We start from the raw sequence: 14,629 nt of genomic DNA, 5'->3' as shown, positions 1-14,629 counted from the left end.
CTGACACAGCGCTGACCTTCCATGTTGTAGTAGTCGCTTTACATCACGCACATGCGCGTGCACAGACGTGCACCCCAGGAGCCTGGGAGCTCCTCCGGGGCAGGGCCACCATGTGCCCTTCAGCTTTGACGCTTCAGCTCCTGGACCAGAGCCTAGCCCAGACCTCTGCTCAGGGATGTTTACTGAATGAATGAACAAGGGAATCACTGACGCTCATAGCCCAGCACCCTGGAGATGGGGAAGGGGTGTCAGTTAACCACAGATGTGTAAAGAGCACATATTACGTGCCAGGCGTGATTGGGATGTGACTGAGCTACCAGCACCTCTCCTGCCCGGGTCCGTCTAAGAGCCAGAAACTGCCATCAGCCCCAGGAGCCAGTCTCCAAGATGCCAGCTGGGCCCTGGGCCCCAGGGGTGGGGACAGCTGTCTAGGTACTACCCACTGGCAGCCTGCCAGGACCCACTCCCTGAGCAGCCAGGAGTCCAAACACCAGAGCAGAAGGTCCCAAACCCAATTAGCAATGTGAGAGGCCCCTGACCCAACTCAGGCCCCCCATCCCCTCGCCAACAGTGGGTTCTGGGCCCTGGAGACCAAGCCACGCCAGGAGCCAGACGTGGAGTCTGAGCCCAGATTGGAAAAGCAGGAACTGCCAAGGAGTCCCCAGGGATGTGCAGCAGCCCAGGAAAACAGGTCTCCCTCGTCCCCAGCCACTTGTGCCTGATAGTCGAAGGGAAGGGCCTCTCCCAGGGGCAGTCAAGACAGTTAGGAGTTAGTGCCCCAGACTTGCTGGTTTCAGCCTCCTCTGAAAGCTTTGCCACCTCACCTGAGCCCCTCCCTCTTCCAGGCATCTCGCCACCATTTCTCATGCCTGTTTCAGGCCCGGCACTTCATATATGTCACCTTGGTTAGCCTCCCCCACTCCCCAGAAGTCTTCCCAGTGCAGGTGTGTTAGCCTGTTCAGCCGTGAAGGAACCAAGGCTCTAACAGGTGGAATGACCTGCCTTGGATCCAGAATATGCACCCACACCCACGTCCACCGCTCTCTCACCAGACACCCTGCCCTCCACCACTGCTCCCATGGTCCCCACCAAAGACTTGGGCTCACGGCAGGCAAAGGCCATCTTCGGGTAGAGGGGAGGGGCAGTTGTTCTTCACAGTCTACACAATTTCTCTTCCGGATAGGAAAAGCGTAGAAAGTGTCCCCATCCCCCCTAAGGTGTCCCCATCTTCCCTCTACCAATGAGCCTGAAGAGTGGGACAGTGGAGTGAAGCCCATGTGCTGTGTTCGGGCCTCTCTACCTATAAGAATGTACACCCAGTAGCCTGGGAAGGACTGGGGCATGGGTGTGGACATGTGAAATTGACACTAGTGATTTTTTGAAAGAAGGAATGAATGAATGAAGGTACGGGTTGATAAGTAGTCAAACAGATGGACTAATGGAATTGGAAAGGCAAAGGGCACAGCCAACCCGAGAGAGAGAGATGGGGCCAAGCCAGTGAGGCCCCCTGCTGCCTCCCCAGCCCCCACATCACCCCCTAACCTCTCATGTAGCCTTGGTCCTCAAGCGGGTTCAAGACCCTCCACCACCTGGTCCCTGCCAACCCTGCCAGCCTCTTTTCTTGAAACTCCCACCCTAACCCCAAGCCCCTTGTGCCCACTCCTCCCAGGCACACCTCCAGGCCATCCCGCAGCCTCCTCCATATGCATGATTGAAAGCCCAGCTCCCACATCACCTCCCGAGTGGAGCCTCATCCAACAGCCCCCTGAGCCAGGTATACCCCCGCCACTGCCCTCTGGGCCTATCACAGCACATCAGAACTCCCCGGGAGAACCCATCCGGGGATCCGGTCGCGGCACCTCTCCATCACCGTAGCACAGGGCCAGGACTCCAGACCTGGCTCGAGCATGTACACCGGTGAAAACAATAGAACAGGCTCTGAAGCAAGTCAGGGTGGTCTCTGGGGGAACCAGCTTGGTGCGAGACCCACAGGGGGAACCTCTGGAACTGCGCTGGAGCTATCTTCTGTGTGACCTGGGCTAATGGCTAGGACCATTCTCAGGGAGGAAGAGAGGACAGATACCAAACCTGCTGGACATTGGATCTTTCCACTCCGTCGTATGTGTGTCTGTACTTTAAAACAGTAAGAGAGGATCACTGCTGTAATGAGTCATGATCACCAGTGAGAGAGAGTTCTTCCTGTCAGGTGAACTGGTCTTGTGGGGACCGGTGGGTGTGAGATCAGGTTTTTCTCACCCCACTGGGGACTTGCTGTGCCGAAGGGAAGGTCTTCGAAGGCAGCAACCACCTTATATTCATCCTTGACCACCTAGGGAAGAGCCTGCGCAGGATCAAAATGCCCAGAATCTATTTGTTGGCAGGTGTATGTGGTGTATGGATAGTAACTAAATATGTACGATGTGCTGGGCATGAGCCAAAGCCCTTTGTGAATAATTTCATTCAACTTTGTGATAACACCATCAGGAGGGCTGTAGAATCCCCATTTTACAGCTAAGAAGTTGAGGTACAGGGAGGTATAAAAAGACTTTCCCAAGGTCATCTGGCTGGGAAGTGGGGGATGGTGGAAAGCTGGACAGAATGGCATCCATTGGGCAGGCAGGACCTGGCCTTGTCCTGGGGCCTGTCCCCATTCATCAGCCCAACTGGTTTCATCAAAGGACGCCAGACCAGCCGAGACATTTACCAAGTAAAGATCCTTTGTGCTGGAGTGAAATGATCCTTTAAAAATGATCACCAGCTCCCCTCGTTACCTCCGGAGACCAAGTCCTTGCTGATTTTTTCCCTTCTTTATCTCAAGTACATTTAAATGTCAATTAAATTTGAAATATCTACATTTGTCAGCATTTCATTTTGGGCCAGCGTGACGTGCTGCTGATTTGTCCACGCGATGTGACACATGAAAAAAACTCTCGAGATGCAGATCTTCCTCATTAAAAAATAAGCCCGTGCGATCCCGGCACGGCGGAGAGCCACAGAGCACGTCCCTGCTTCCTGATGCCGTGTCTCTGACATGGTATTTAAAAAGGAACAGCCGCGCCTGTCACCACTGTCACATGCGCGCGCTAACCGGCGACACGTTAAACCAAACATTAGAAAGGGTTCGGGAAGTCATCTGCATGGGAACTCCGAGCTGAGATGAGGTGGGCAGAGGCGGGAGCAGCCGTGGGAGACGATGGGGTCTGAATGGTGATGGACAGCGGGCCTTTCTTTCTCGCCAAGACTCCGGCAGCCAAGTTCACCACGACCTGCCTTTTCACAGACAGCTCTTTGTGTGTAAGAAAATCCAGGCGAGTGGTGGGTGGCAGACTGCAGGGTAGTAGCTGAATTGGGTTAATGAGGGAAGAGGTACACTTTTTTTTCCCCCCTCATATTCTGCCTTAAGCTAATAAAAAATTTAAACCTGGACATTTTCAACGATTCATCCTTTATCTCTGACAAATATCTGACTGTATGTTTCATAGGAGGACATGAGCAGTTGAATTTAAATAAGTTTATTTTGAAATCTCACTTTTTATTAAAAGTAGAAGGGGGAACAGCCTCCCCCTTATTTCATTGTTTCAGATCCACAGAACCGAAGAGGCAGGACCACAGAGTGGTTTCGAGTCAGGCAGATCCCGATTCCTGGCTCAACCGGTAGCTTCTGTGGGACGCTGGGCGAGTGAGTACCCTCTCTGAGCTTTGGCTTCTCTGTCTGCAAAGGGAGGATGTGATAAGGAATTAATGAGAAACCGTCCAGGCAGCATTTAGCCTAACACTTGTAAGTACTGCTGGTCTCGTCGTCGTCATCCGTGTGGCCCGAAGCCTGAAAAAGTGCTGATCTGACCAAACCACCTGGCGAGGTTCTCTCTCACTCTCCAGAGACAGATGGCGCATTCAGGAGACACCCCGGGGCTCTTGAAGCCACCACCCAACCCGCCTGGCCTGGCCAGGAGAGCTGGCCAGAGAGGGAAAGTGGTTTGTGAGCTGGAAGGTGAGGTTCCTTCCTCCCCCTCTCGCCCCCCAGGCCCGCTCCGCCATCACACCAGTGTGGGAAGGCACTGGATTTGAGCGGGCTGTGAACTACAGCAGCCTGGCTTGATGAGGCCAAGGCCCAGTCCAGCACAAAGGCTCTTTGCTCTTACGTGAACCCAGACATTCCTGGCAGGTTTAGTGGCATTCAGCTAATGTGCCGAGCTGTGATCTCTGCTTCCTCATCAAAGCCAGAGGAGGAGACATACTTGGAGGGGCGTCGGAAGGGCATTCGAGATGGATCCAAGGGACACCAAAGAGCTTCATGCGGTTTGACCCAAGCAGAGGTGCGTTGTCCCCCTCATGCACGTCTGCCACCAGCCCGGCTCACAGGACAGTGAGGCCCTGACCTGGAATCCCTGCTTGTCACTTCCTGGCCAGGGCATGTCGTCACATCTGTCCTCCTCACGGTGATTCCCAGCGCTCCGCCAGCACTGGGTCTGCTCACAGCAAGCACTCGGGAAGTACCTCGCGGCTAGGTGTGCGGATGGACGGATGGACAGATGGATGGACGGACTAATGACAGGCTCATCCTCTGTTAAGTCAGTGCGGAGAAGCCTTCCCGCTGGACTGCTGGGAGGGCTGGAAATCACCTGTGTGAAGCCCGTGGCACGGTGGACGTTGCTTTAAACATTTTTCCGAGACTCCTGCCTACTCCTCTACGCCCAGCACTCTCACCCCCAAATGTGGTCCCATTTTATGATCTCAGCATCTCAGAGGACAGATGAGGACCTCAGGGGACACTTTTCTACTGCAGCCACAAGCTGATGGAAGGGACAGGTGCTGTGCTGGGGCTCCAGAAACATGGGTGAGAAGGGTGGGGCTCGCCTTGTCTCCCCGGCACACCGGCTCCCACTCCGGCGTTCGCAGACCTCCACAGCGCTAACGTTGTGCCCCAGCTGCGGGTGAAGAGAAGGGTGAGCCCGGCCCCTGCCCTTGAGGAGCTGACTCAGAAACAGAATTGCAGGAGGTTAAATGACATCGATGAAGTGCTGCAACACGCAGCCCAAGGGGAAGCGGACTCCATCTAGGGGGGAAGCTCTGGCTGGGAATTCCAGGAAGGCTTTCTAGAGCGCCAAGTGAGCCGAGTCTTCAGACCAAAGAGCCAAAGAACAATCAGTGCACCAGGCGAAGACCACAGGGAGGTCTATAGGGCATGCAGGGGAGGAGGGGGCTGCAGAGGTGGACAGGGCCAGGCGTACAGCACGGTGTCTACCCTGCATAGAGCTTGGACTTGGCCCTGCCTCCCCACAGCCTGCACCCCTGCCCACCCAGCATATTCCACAAGCTCCCCAGAGTGGAGCCTGAGGCCAGGATACCTGTCCACTCCTCCAGCCCTCCTCACCTGCCCAGGAGAGCCGTCCAGTGCTAGAAGTGAGTGCATCCCCCTAACTTTTAAACAGTTGAGTAAACTGTTCTGTAAATGTCTGAACATTATTGTTCCTAACACTTAATGGGTTTACTCACCACACAACCAACTCCCTCGACATCGCTATTCGGAGCCATGGACGTGCAGGCGTGAAGTAGGAGAGTGACTGAGTTGGGTCTGTGATTCACAGCAGGATTCCAGTGGCTGTGCGGAGTGGCCCTTCTGCACTGTTTTATGTCCCAGGGGATGTGGCAGGAGCCAGGCGGCCTTGTTTCCATGAGTCACATCTTTCTGCCCTCTCTCCTGAGTCCAGAGGAAAACACTCCACCTAAGCCGATGCTCTCTCTGGTCCAGGAAGGGCCAAGTCCCTTACCATCCAGGTAGGCAGCCTGGGCAAGGAGAGGAGCCCAGTGACCCGCCACCTCCCTGTCCCTGTGTGCAACCCTGGCCAAGTGGCTTCCCCTCTCTGAGCCTCGGTCTGCACTTCAGTATTAGGACAAATCTCCTAGCCTGCCTAACGTCCAGGGATGGCACGAGGAGTGAAGGGGTCTAGGCGGGCACGAGCCAGGGAGCTCTGCGGTGCTGGGAGCCAGCCCTGGTTCTACTTGTAAAAGACTAGCACATTCCTGGGGACAACTGGCTTAACACCTGTGATGGTAGAACACAGCACAGCGCGCTCTCCCAGTCCCTCCCCACCCTCCAGTGTGGCTCCCATTCACTCTTCCAGACATGGTGCCCTTTTGTGAAATGAAACCCAGAAGGAATTGCATCGGAAAGCAGAGAAAGGAGCCTGCTCTGTGTGGGGGGGGGAGGGTGAGAGAGGAGACTGCCCCCCACTTGGGCACCCCTATACTTCCTGCCCCACCCTCTCGCGAACTTCACCGCTGCCCCCGGGGATCCTTGGAGCCTGCCCAGCGCAGTGTGCAGGCCCGAGCAGCGGCTGTGGGGGGCCAGATGTGCCCGGTCCGGCTCCCCTCTCCCAAGCCCGCGCCACTCACGGGCCCTGGTCAGTGTATAATTCATGGCGGCCGCGCGGACTTTCTCGGGGCTGCGCAGTGTTTGTGTATAGAGGTAGAGCTCACAGGTGGCTGACAAGGGAGATGTATTTTTTATAACAATGAATATTTAATTTCCACATCACAGATGAAAAAGGCTCTCTGAAGAGGCGTGTGAGAGACTCCAGAGAGCAGCCGCTAATCAGAAGAGGGCCTTCTAGCCGGAGCCCCTCCACGTGGCTCACTTTCTTCTTTAACTTTCTATTTTTATGTTTTCCTGATTATTGGAGTCGATATGCACATTGTAGAAAGTGTAGAAAACAGAAAAATAAAAAGAGGCAGGGTGGGGGGAAGTCACCCCTAAGCCCCCTAGCTTTTGTCGGCGTGTATGTACATCCCTTTCCAGTCTTTTTTCTCTGCCTCTTCCCATAAGTAGATGAGAGAGAATGTAGTATAACTACAGTTCTGCATCATGGTGTTGAGACTTTTCTCTTTCATAAACATTATAGTTAATGGGTGGCTCCTTTTCAGCCAAGTGTACTGTAATTCACCAGCCTCCTATTGCTGGAAATGTAGGATGTGCCGTGTTTTAATATTATAAACACAGCAGCGAGGAACATCTTTGTGCATCACTCTTTGCTACATTTAGGGTTATCTAAATGGAAGTGGAGGGTACAAGGTTGTAGGCGACTGGATCTCATGTTTAAGGCTCTCGACACCTATGGCAAACCCTCGGTTGCTTTCCTGTCTGTGACCAGCTTCCTCGCCTCGGGGCCCGTCACGCCTCCCAGGCCCTCCGGCCTCCTCCAGGGAGCCTCTACCTCAGGTTGGCAGAGGGAGGCCAGGGCCAGGCGCTGAGCCCAGAGGCCCCCCTCCCACCCTGCCACGTGGAGTTCCGAGGGTGCCTCCTAACTGCCTCTTTTCTCTTGTCTTCCTCCGCCCCAGCCTGGTAAAGCCCTTGCGACACTATGCGGTCTTCCTGTCCGAGGACTCCTCTGACGATGAATGCCAGCGGCAAGAGGGCCCCAGCTCTGGCTTCACCGAAAGCTTTTTCTTCTCCGCCCCCTTTGAATGGTCTCTCCTTCCTCCTTCCATTTCTCTGAGCTCAGCTTGGTGACTCTCCCGGGCCGCGTGGGGGAGGGGGGCCGGTGCCGCTTGCCCTTGCGTGTGGGGAGGGCTGTCTGCAGCTGCTGCCTGCCGGTGACCCCACGCCAGCTCGGGGGTGAGTGCCCCCTTGTGTGCCTCTGCCCAGCCCCGCGGGCTCTGGGGCGAGGGGCGAGGGGCGAGGGTACGGGATGGCAGGGCCTGCAGGTGTGAGACCGGAGCCTGAGTCCCTGGCCCTTACCCTGGAGAGTGCACTTGACTGTCAACCGAAGCGGTTGTTGATGCCCGAGTCCTCCTCTTATCCCAGCACATCTCCAAAAGCTATGAAGGTGGAGGGTCAGCTTTTAAGCTTAAGACAAAAACAAAAACAAAACGTATTGATAGGGAACGTGTATATTATTGCTGACAGATCCAAGTGTTTTACCGATCTGCCTGACCGTAAGATAATTTTTATTATTATTGCTTATAGCCTGAGCCTCACACTAATTAAAAAGGTTCGCCCACAATCCAGCCACCCCCCGGTGTTAAGCTTTGGCCGTTTCCCTTCCTCCACCAGTTCTTGCCCCTCTACCCACAAGTTTTTCAGGGCTGGGATTGAGCAAAGGGACAGCTTTTGTCCGTGGTTGTTAACAAAGCTGTAGTGTCCTTAATGGGAGCCTTTGAGGGAAGAGAGCTGCCCTTTGCTGAACACCCACAGGGCCCACAACCACTGTCTTACAGAAGAGGGGACTCTTCCCCTCCATCCCCCTCCCAGTTCCCTTCCCTTGGGCCGGGCCTCTCCGTTCCTCAGGGCACCTGATAAACTCCCCAGCTCTGCTCCTACCATTGGCCCCCAGGGGTAGGAGGGTTCTTAGCCCTTTCTGCCACCAGCTCACCTGCAAGTCAGCCCCCTCCTGATCTCCTGACTTAGAAAGCAGTGTGGGTGGCCTAAGTCGGTGTTGCCCGAATTCCCATGCCACCTTCTGTGTACATTGAATCTTTCTTTAAAATTTTTCTGTTAAAACTTTGTCCTAAGCAGTAATATTTCTGATATCATTGGCCTCATGCATCAATTATCATTTCTACTATTAGTTAAAATAAAGATAGAACCATTGGAATAAGAAATGTTCATGTATCAACTCAAAATCACCTTGCAGGTAAAAACGCTCTGCCTGGGTGACATCCAAGAAGGAATCCCCACCACAGGGTCCAGTGGGCCTCCTCACTCTTTTTTAATTCATTGATGCCTTAATTATTTAAATAGTAAATAGTGCTCACTCCCTTAGCCAGGACCTATGAAAAGTATAGGCTTTTGTATGTGTATGATTAAAAAGGAAGTGGCCCATATGTTAACTATACTGGTGTTAAATAAACATAAATTACACAGGAAAAGAAAAAACAGAAGGAACTGGGCCATCTTAAGTCAAAATAAAATGGTTTCTTTTTAAAGAATACATTTCCTTCCTTAAGTGTAAGGAGCACACTGACTTTTCTTTATCCCCTTCATTGTGTTCAAACTTGGTGAAAAGGTCTTTAATTCCTTGGTCAGAAGGCTTAGAGTGAGTGAGGACTTTTGAACAAGTCTCTCATACTTGGTGTCCATGGCTGCCTTTTGCTGTGTGACATAGGGTGAGTGACTTAGCCTCTCTGAACTTGAGCAAGATAACTGAAGGCTGATGGGAATCCTTGCGGAGAGTCCCCTCTGCGGGGTGTGCCCTGCCCTGGTTCCTGCACGTGGGCCTTTGGGACCAGCAGGTGGCGCCCTTCCCCCACATTACCAGAGCTGTGGGCCGCTTCTGCTGGGACACAAGGGGCAGAGCCAACCCCAGCCTTCACTAGTCAGGGTTGATCCAGGCAGCCTTCTCCACGTACCCAGTGGTGCCCTGGGGCTCAGGCCTCTGAGAAAGGAAAGTAAGAGGAGCCTCTTGTCCCCTGTGCCTGGGTCAAAGGTACAGAATGCTGTTAACGGCCTCTGTACGTGCCGTGCGTCAGGGAGCACGTTGGTTGGTTCACATAATCACCACCGCTGCCTGCAAAGGGAGGTACACTCTGGAATGGGGGAGAGGCTGAGGTTCAGAGAGGTTAAGAGACTATCCCAAGGTCCCATGGCAAGAGATGGTAAGACCAGAGCTAGAACAGGTCAGCGCAGGCCGAGGCCCACACGGCTCCCCTTGGGGGTCCTGAGCCACCCTGGGAGACTTTCCCCAGCTCAGTTCCCTATGAGCCACAGGATGGTGGGAGTGCAGAGGCCGGGCTCCGGAACGAGCAGGCTGCCTCGTCCCTTTTCGGTCGTGTCCCGTTCCTCATGCCTTGTCTGGATGGCCTGCAAGCCCACTAGCCAGTTACATGGTGGGTCCTGTGGTTTTCGGGGGAACTAAGTGCAAATTAGTCCCATAGTGAGCAGTAGAACCCAAATGCAGCCCCGGGTCTGGCAGAGTGCCATTGCCCAGACGCCAGCGCTCACAGGGACCCCAGGACACTCTCCTGTCCCCAAGCCTCCTGGGTGTACTCCGCAAGGCCTGGAAGTTCCTGGGGGTGGGGGCTGCTTGCACTGAGGCTCCGGGTGGGAGACTCAGTCTGCTCTGCCTCCTCCCAGGCCTCAGCCGTATCGGACGCTCAAGGAATCAGACAGCGCAGAAGGCGACGAGCCAGGGAGTCCAGAGCGGCGAGCGCGGGAGCCCACGGGCCCTGCCCCGGCTCCGCCTGACCGGGCTGCCAGCATCGACCTTCTGGAGGACGTCTTCAGCAACCTGGACATGGAGGTCCCACTGCAGCCACTGGGCCAGGCCAAGAGCTTGGAGGACCTTCGGACACCCAAAGACCTGAGGGAGCAACCGGGAACCTTCGACTATCAGGTATGATGCCAGCAGGATGGGTACCTGCCAGGGCTGGTGCTTTCCACACGTGAGGCAGGTGCCCCCACGGGACGGGGAAGGAGACCGAGGGAGAAACAGCAACCTTTCCAGGGTCCTCGGCCGAGGCTCAGGGTCGTTCTGCCTGCAAACCCTGCCAGGCAGGCCCACAGCCCGTGATCCTGTAGAAACGTTACAGCTGATGGAAATTGGCCCCTCCTGTCCGTGTGTGCGTCAGGCAGAGTTGTGCTGCCACTCCAGTTCACCCTCCCAGGACCCCAGCCCCACCAAGTCTGCTCGGAGAGCCTCGGGATCAAAATTCCTGAGTTCTGATTATTTGCATGGGACCACTGATCGTCCGTCATGACTTGCGATCTGTCACATTCCCTCTCTGTGCCTGTTTCTCCACTTGCAAGTGGAGGCTGCTGACAGAGTGGCTGGGTCTGTGGATTCACGCGCATCCTCCCTGCCCCTGACGCCCAGGTCGCGTCACTTGTGAGTGGCAGAGCCAGGCCAGGAGCCCAGTCCTGTTTCCCTGCCAACCAGGGAAGACACCTTTGCCAGGCCCCGTGCCTCACTCGTCCTCGAGCTCCCAGGTGATTAAAAGTGCCCACATGCTTTGAAAAGTGAAAAAGGCCCGGCCAGTAGATGGTCAATAAATGGAGTCATTTTCCTAAAACTTCTTGGCAACACTGACGTAAAAGGACAAGGGCTTTTTCTGGAATCCCTCTGTGCAGTGAGAAAAAAGCCTGGCGTGGAGTCTGAAAAGTGAGGAAAACAGTGAGGAAAGCCTGGGCTTGGCGTCTGGACAGACCCGGGCTCTCTGCTGGTGACCTGGGCCCAGCCCCCCAGCTGCCCTGAGTCCCAGGGGACTGATCAGCCACACGCCTGGGATCCAGCAACGGGAGGGGCCCCAGGGACGGAGACCTGCTGCCTTCCAGTCTGTCCGGGGCAGTCTCTGGTCACTGCCTCCCTCGTTCTCTCCCCCAGAGGCTGGACCTGAGCAGGAGTGACAGGAGCCGCGGAATGCCGGTGGCCTTGAAGCTCACCCACCCATACAACAAGCTCTGGAGCCTGGGCCAGGACGACATGGCCATCCCCAGCAAGCCCCCGGCCACCTCCCCCGAGAAGCCCTCAGCCCTGCTTGGGAACTCCCTGGCTGTGCCCCGCATGCTGCCGACCCAGGACAGCATCCTGAACCCCAGTGACAAGGAGGAGGCCCCCACCCCCACTCCAGGCAGCATCACCATTCCCCGGCCCCAGGGCAGGAAGACCCCAGAGCTGGGCATCGTGCCTCCACCCCCCACCGCCCGCCCGGCCAAACTCCAGGCCGCCAGCGCCGCCCTCGGGGACTTCTCCTCAGAGCGGCTACAGGCCCTGAGCCCGGCCCCGTTCCCCGGGCTCCTCCCCAGTGCTACCCCCCAAGGACCCACTGAACCTCTCCAGCCACACAGCTTGGCCCCCGGGGCCGCAAGCTCGAGCAGTGACGCCCTGCTGGCCCTCCTGGACCCACTTAACACAGCCTGGTCAGGCAGTGCTCTTCCACCGGGCCCTTCAGCCCCAAACGTAGCCACCTCCTTCACTCCCCAGTTCAGCTTCCCCCCAGCAGGGACCCCTACCCCCTTCCCGCAGCCATCACTCAATCCCTTCATCTCATCTATGCCCGCGGCACTGCCTGCCATGGCCCTGGTCTCCACACCGGCCGGGCCTTTCGGGGCCCCTCCTGCTTCCCTGGGGCCAGCCTTTGCCCCCGGCCTCCTGCTGTCCGGTTCCGGCCTCTGTGGCCCACATAGATCTCAGCCCAACCTGTCTGCCCTCTCCATGCCTAACCTCTTCGGCCAGATGCCCATGGGTGCCCACGCCAGTCCCTTGCAGCCCCTGGGCCCCGCAGCGGTCGCCCCTTCAAGGATCCGAACGTTGCCCCTGGCCCGCTCAAGCGCCAGGGCTGCTGAGGCCAAGCAGGGGCTGGCCCTGAGGCCCGGAGACCCCCCTCTCCTTCCTCCCAGACCCCCGCAGGGCCTGGAGCCAGCACTGCAGCCCTCTGCTCCTCGAGAGACCAGAGACCCCTTTGAGGATTTGTTACGGAAAACCAAGCAAGATGTGAGCCCGGCCCCGGCCCCAGGCTCAGTAGAGCAGCTCAGGAAGCGGTGGGAGACCTTCGAGTGAGCCAGGCGCCGAGCGAGGGCGAGCCGGGCCCAGCCATGCGCCGCCAGCCACTGCGCCCCAGGCCAGCAGGCCCTGCTTCCCCTGCTCCGTTTCTGCCCGGGTTCTGCTGGTGGGAAGGGATGGGACCCCCGTCTGCCGCCCCTCCTCCCTGACACACCACCCATCTCTGAGGTCTGGCTGCTAGAGAATGGTGCCAGTTCTGGCCTGGGAATGGTCCCAGCCCCTGGGCACCCACCCCACCCTGCCACCACCCCTTCCCTGCACCCCTCAGTAGGTTTTGCACTAAAGAGGTCAGCTGGGCGAATGACTGCCCCAGACCCAGCCCCACCCGCCTTCCCCCTGGAAGCCTCCCACCAGGAGCCCCGAGGCTCCACAAGGCCTCTCCTCCCCAGCCCTGTTCTCTCGGCCCAACTGCAGCGTGGCCCTGCTGGGTCCCCCACTGGGACCAGCACAGGTGGCCGTGGTAGCCTCGGCGTGAGGGTGTCTGCACCAGACACATGTGGTTTGGAGTTTGGAGTAAGGAGAATCTACCTACCTGGCGGGGCATTTCCAAACCCTCTCTAGCAATACACACACTCGTTCTTTGTCAGTCTTCACCCCAACCCTCAATGTTCAGTTGTTTCTGGCTTGGTAGGGATTTGGGGCCGAGGGATTCTTGGGAACCCTCTGATAGCCAAACACAGCCCCAGCCGGCCCTGCATGGCTGGGAGCACCAGCAACTCTGATTTGTAGGAGAAAACATAGCAGCAGGTAAATCGAGTGCATTAGGAGGAGTCAGGCCGCCGTCCTGTGTTCTCCCTCTGGTTGCTGGGTTTCTCCAGGTCTCCAGTGTTACTCAGATGGGGCTCAGCCTCTTGTCGCCTGGGACTGCGTGGGCAGAGCTGAGAAGCAGGCACCCAGATTCCAACTGGGAAGACCAGCTTCATGCCACAGGCTGATGCAGGAGGCCCAGCTGCCCAGGCTCCCTGGGTCAGGAGCGGGCAGGGGCGCTGAGCCCTTCTCCAGGCCCTGGCGGAGTGGACAAACTTGGCTTCTCGCAGCTTGGAGGCAGGAGAAGGGCCAGGAGCCACCCCCTCCCCCGCCCACGTAGCATAGAAATTCCTGAGGCCAACGTCACCAAAGCTCAATTGAAATGTTTTGTTATTGTTTCTTTTATCTATTTTTTCCTTTTTACTTTATTGATTTGATGAATCTTAAAATTGACTAGTTTCAATAAACCGAGTTAAAATATGGCCCAACCATTTAAGAAAACAACCATCTGAGACATGCAGGAAATTGTGAGCGTTTTGACCTGATTTCTCATTTCCTATTTGTGAGTGGTCGGACACACAGCCTCAGAGGTGTCTGCTGGGCAAGGGGGCTCCAGAGGCCCCTCTAGCCCCAGGGAGCTTTGTCCCCGTCTGAGGGACCCTGTGTGGGTCGGTGAGGCCTGGAGGGCGGGCCCTGAGGTTCTCAGACGTGGGGTGTGACAAGCTGCTGGCCCAGCACAGCGCCCCTTCCCGAGTCGGTCACGGCCCCCTGGGCAAGTGGCTCTCAATCTCGGAGTGCTGTCTGGCTGCTGAGGTGGAGGGGGGGCCATGGGATATCTGGGCACGTGGGCACCCCCAGGCCTTTTGGGTGTTTCCATACAGGTTCCAGATCCACCACCCATCCTGGGCAGACCCCTGAGCCCTGTCCGCAAAGGGAAGCCTCCCCTCCCCACCCCACCCCTGTAGGCAGGGTATAAGAGGTACGGTGGGGCCCCAGGGAAGCAGAGGCCACCCCGTGGTCTGTCTCCCCGACTGTGCTGGGGGCTGGTGGTGAGCCTTCCACGTTCCCAGGAGCATTGTTGTCTCTTCACTTGCTGGACTGAATTTGCACCCAAGGATGAATGTTGTGTGTGCATTCAATAAAATCTTCTTGGGGAGAAGGTTGGTATCCCTGTGTCCTGAGGAAGCCCTGGGGGAAGGGGAGGGCTCAGAGCAGTAAGGGAAGGATTTGACCCCTAACCCACACCCCAGCTTCTTCCATCTGAGCCTCTGAGCCCAGGCCCTTCTCTGTCCCAAGTCGGGCGGGGGGGGTGGGGGGTGGAGCTGGTCACAAGCATGCATAGGCTTGGCCAGTCCATGGAGTGAGGCTGCCGGTCACAGATGGTG

General features: G+C 56.7%; 1 protein-coding gene across 7 annotated transcripts in view; it reads left to right on the top strand.

Annotated features, from left to right (window-relative positions):
* The window catches only part of DENND1A (DENN domain containing 1A), a 498,150-nt gene extending 483,747 nt beyond the window's left edge, over positions 1–14,403 (top strand). For 5 of the 7 annotated variants that reach the window (XM_036107896.2, XM_078061741.1, XM_078061742.1 and 2 more), the window contains 3 exons: positions 7,339–7,467; positions 10,073–10,331; positions 11,319–14,403. In XM_036107896.2, the coding sequence (XP_035963789.1) occupies positions 7,339–7,467; positions 10,073–10,331; positions 11,319–12,494 (1,564 nt within the window). In that variant the 3' untranslated portion in view covers positions 12,495–14,403. The remainder of the gene's footprint in view (positions 1–7,338; positions 7,468–10,072; positions 10,332–11,318) is intronic. The other 2 variants (XM_078061744.1, XM_036107894.2) reach the window with 1 other exon arrangement.
* Positions 14,404–14,629: the final 226 nt, after the last annotated feature.

The sequence above is a fragment of the Halichoerus grypus genome, chromosome 14, assembly GCF_964656455.1.
Source record: "Halichoerus grypus chromosome 14, mHalGry1.hap1.1, whole genome shotgun sequence".
In the NCBI taxonomy this organism is placed as follows: domain Eukaryota; kingdom Metazoa; phylum Chordata; class Mammalia; order Carnivora; family Phocidae; genus Halichoerus; species Halichoerus grypus.
The sequence above is the reverse complement of the archived record's forward strand: the minus strand, read 5'-3'. Positions and strand labels throughout refer to the sequence as shown.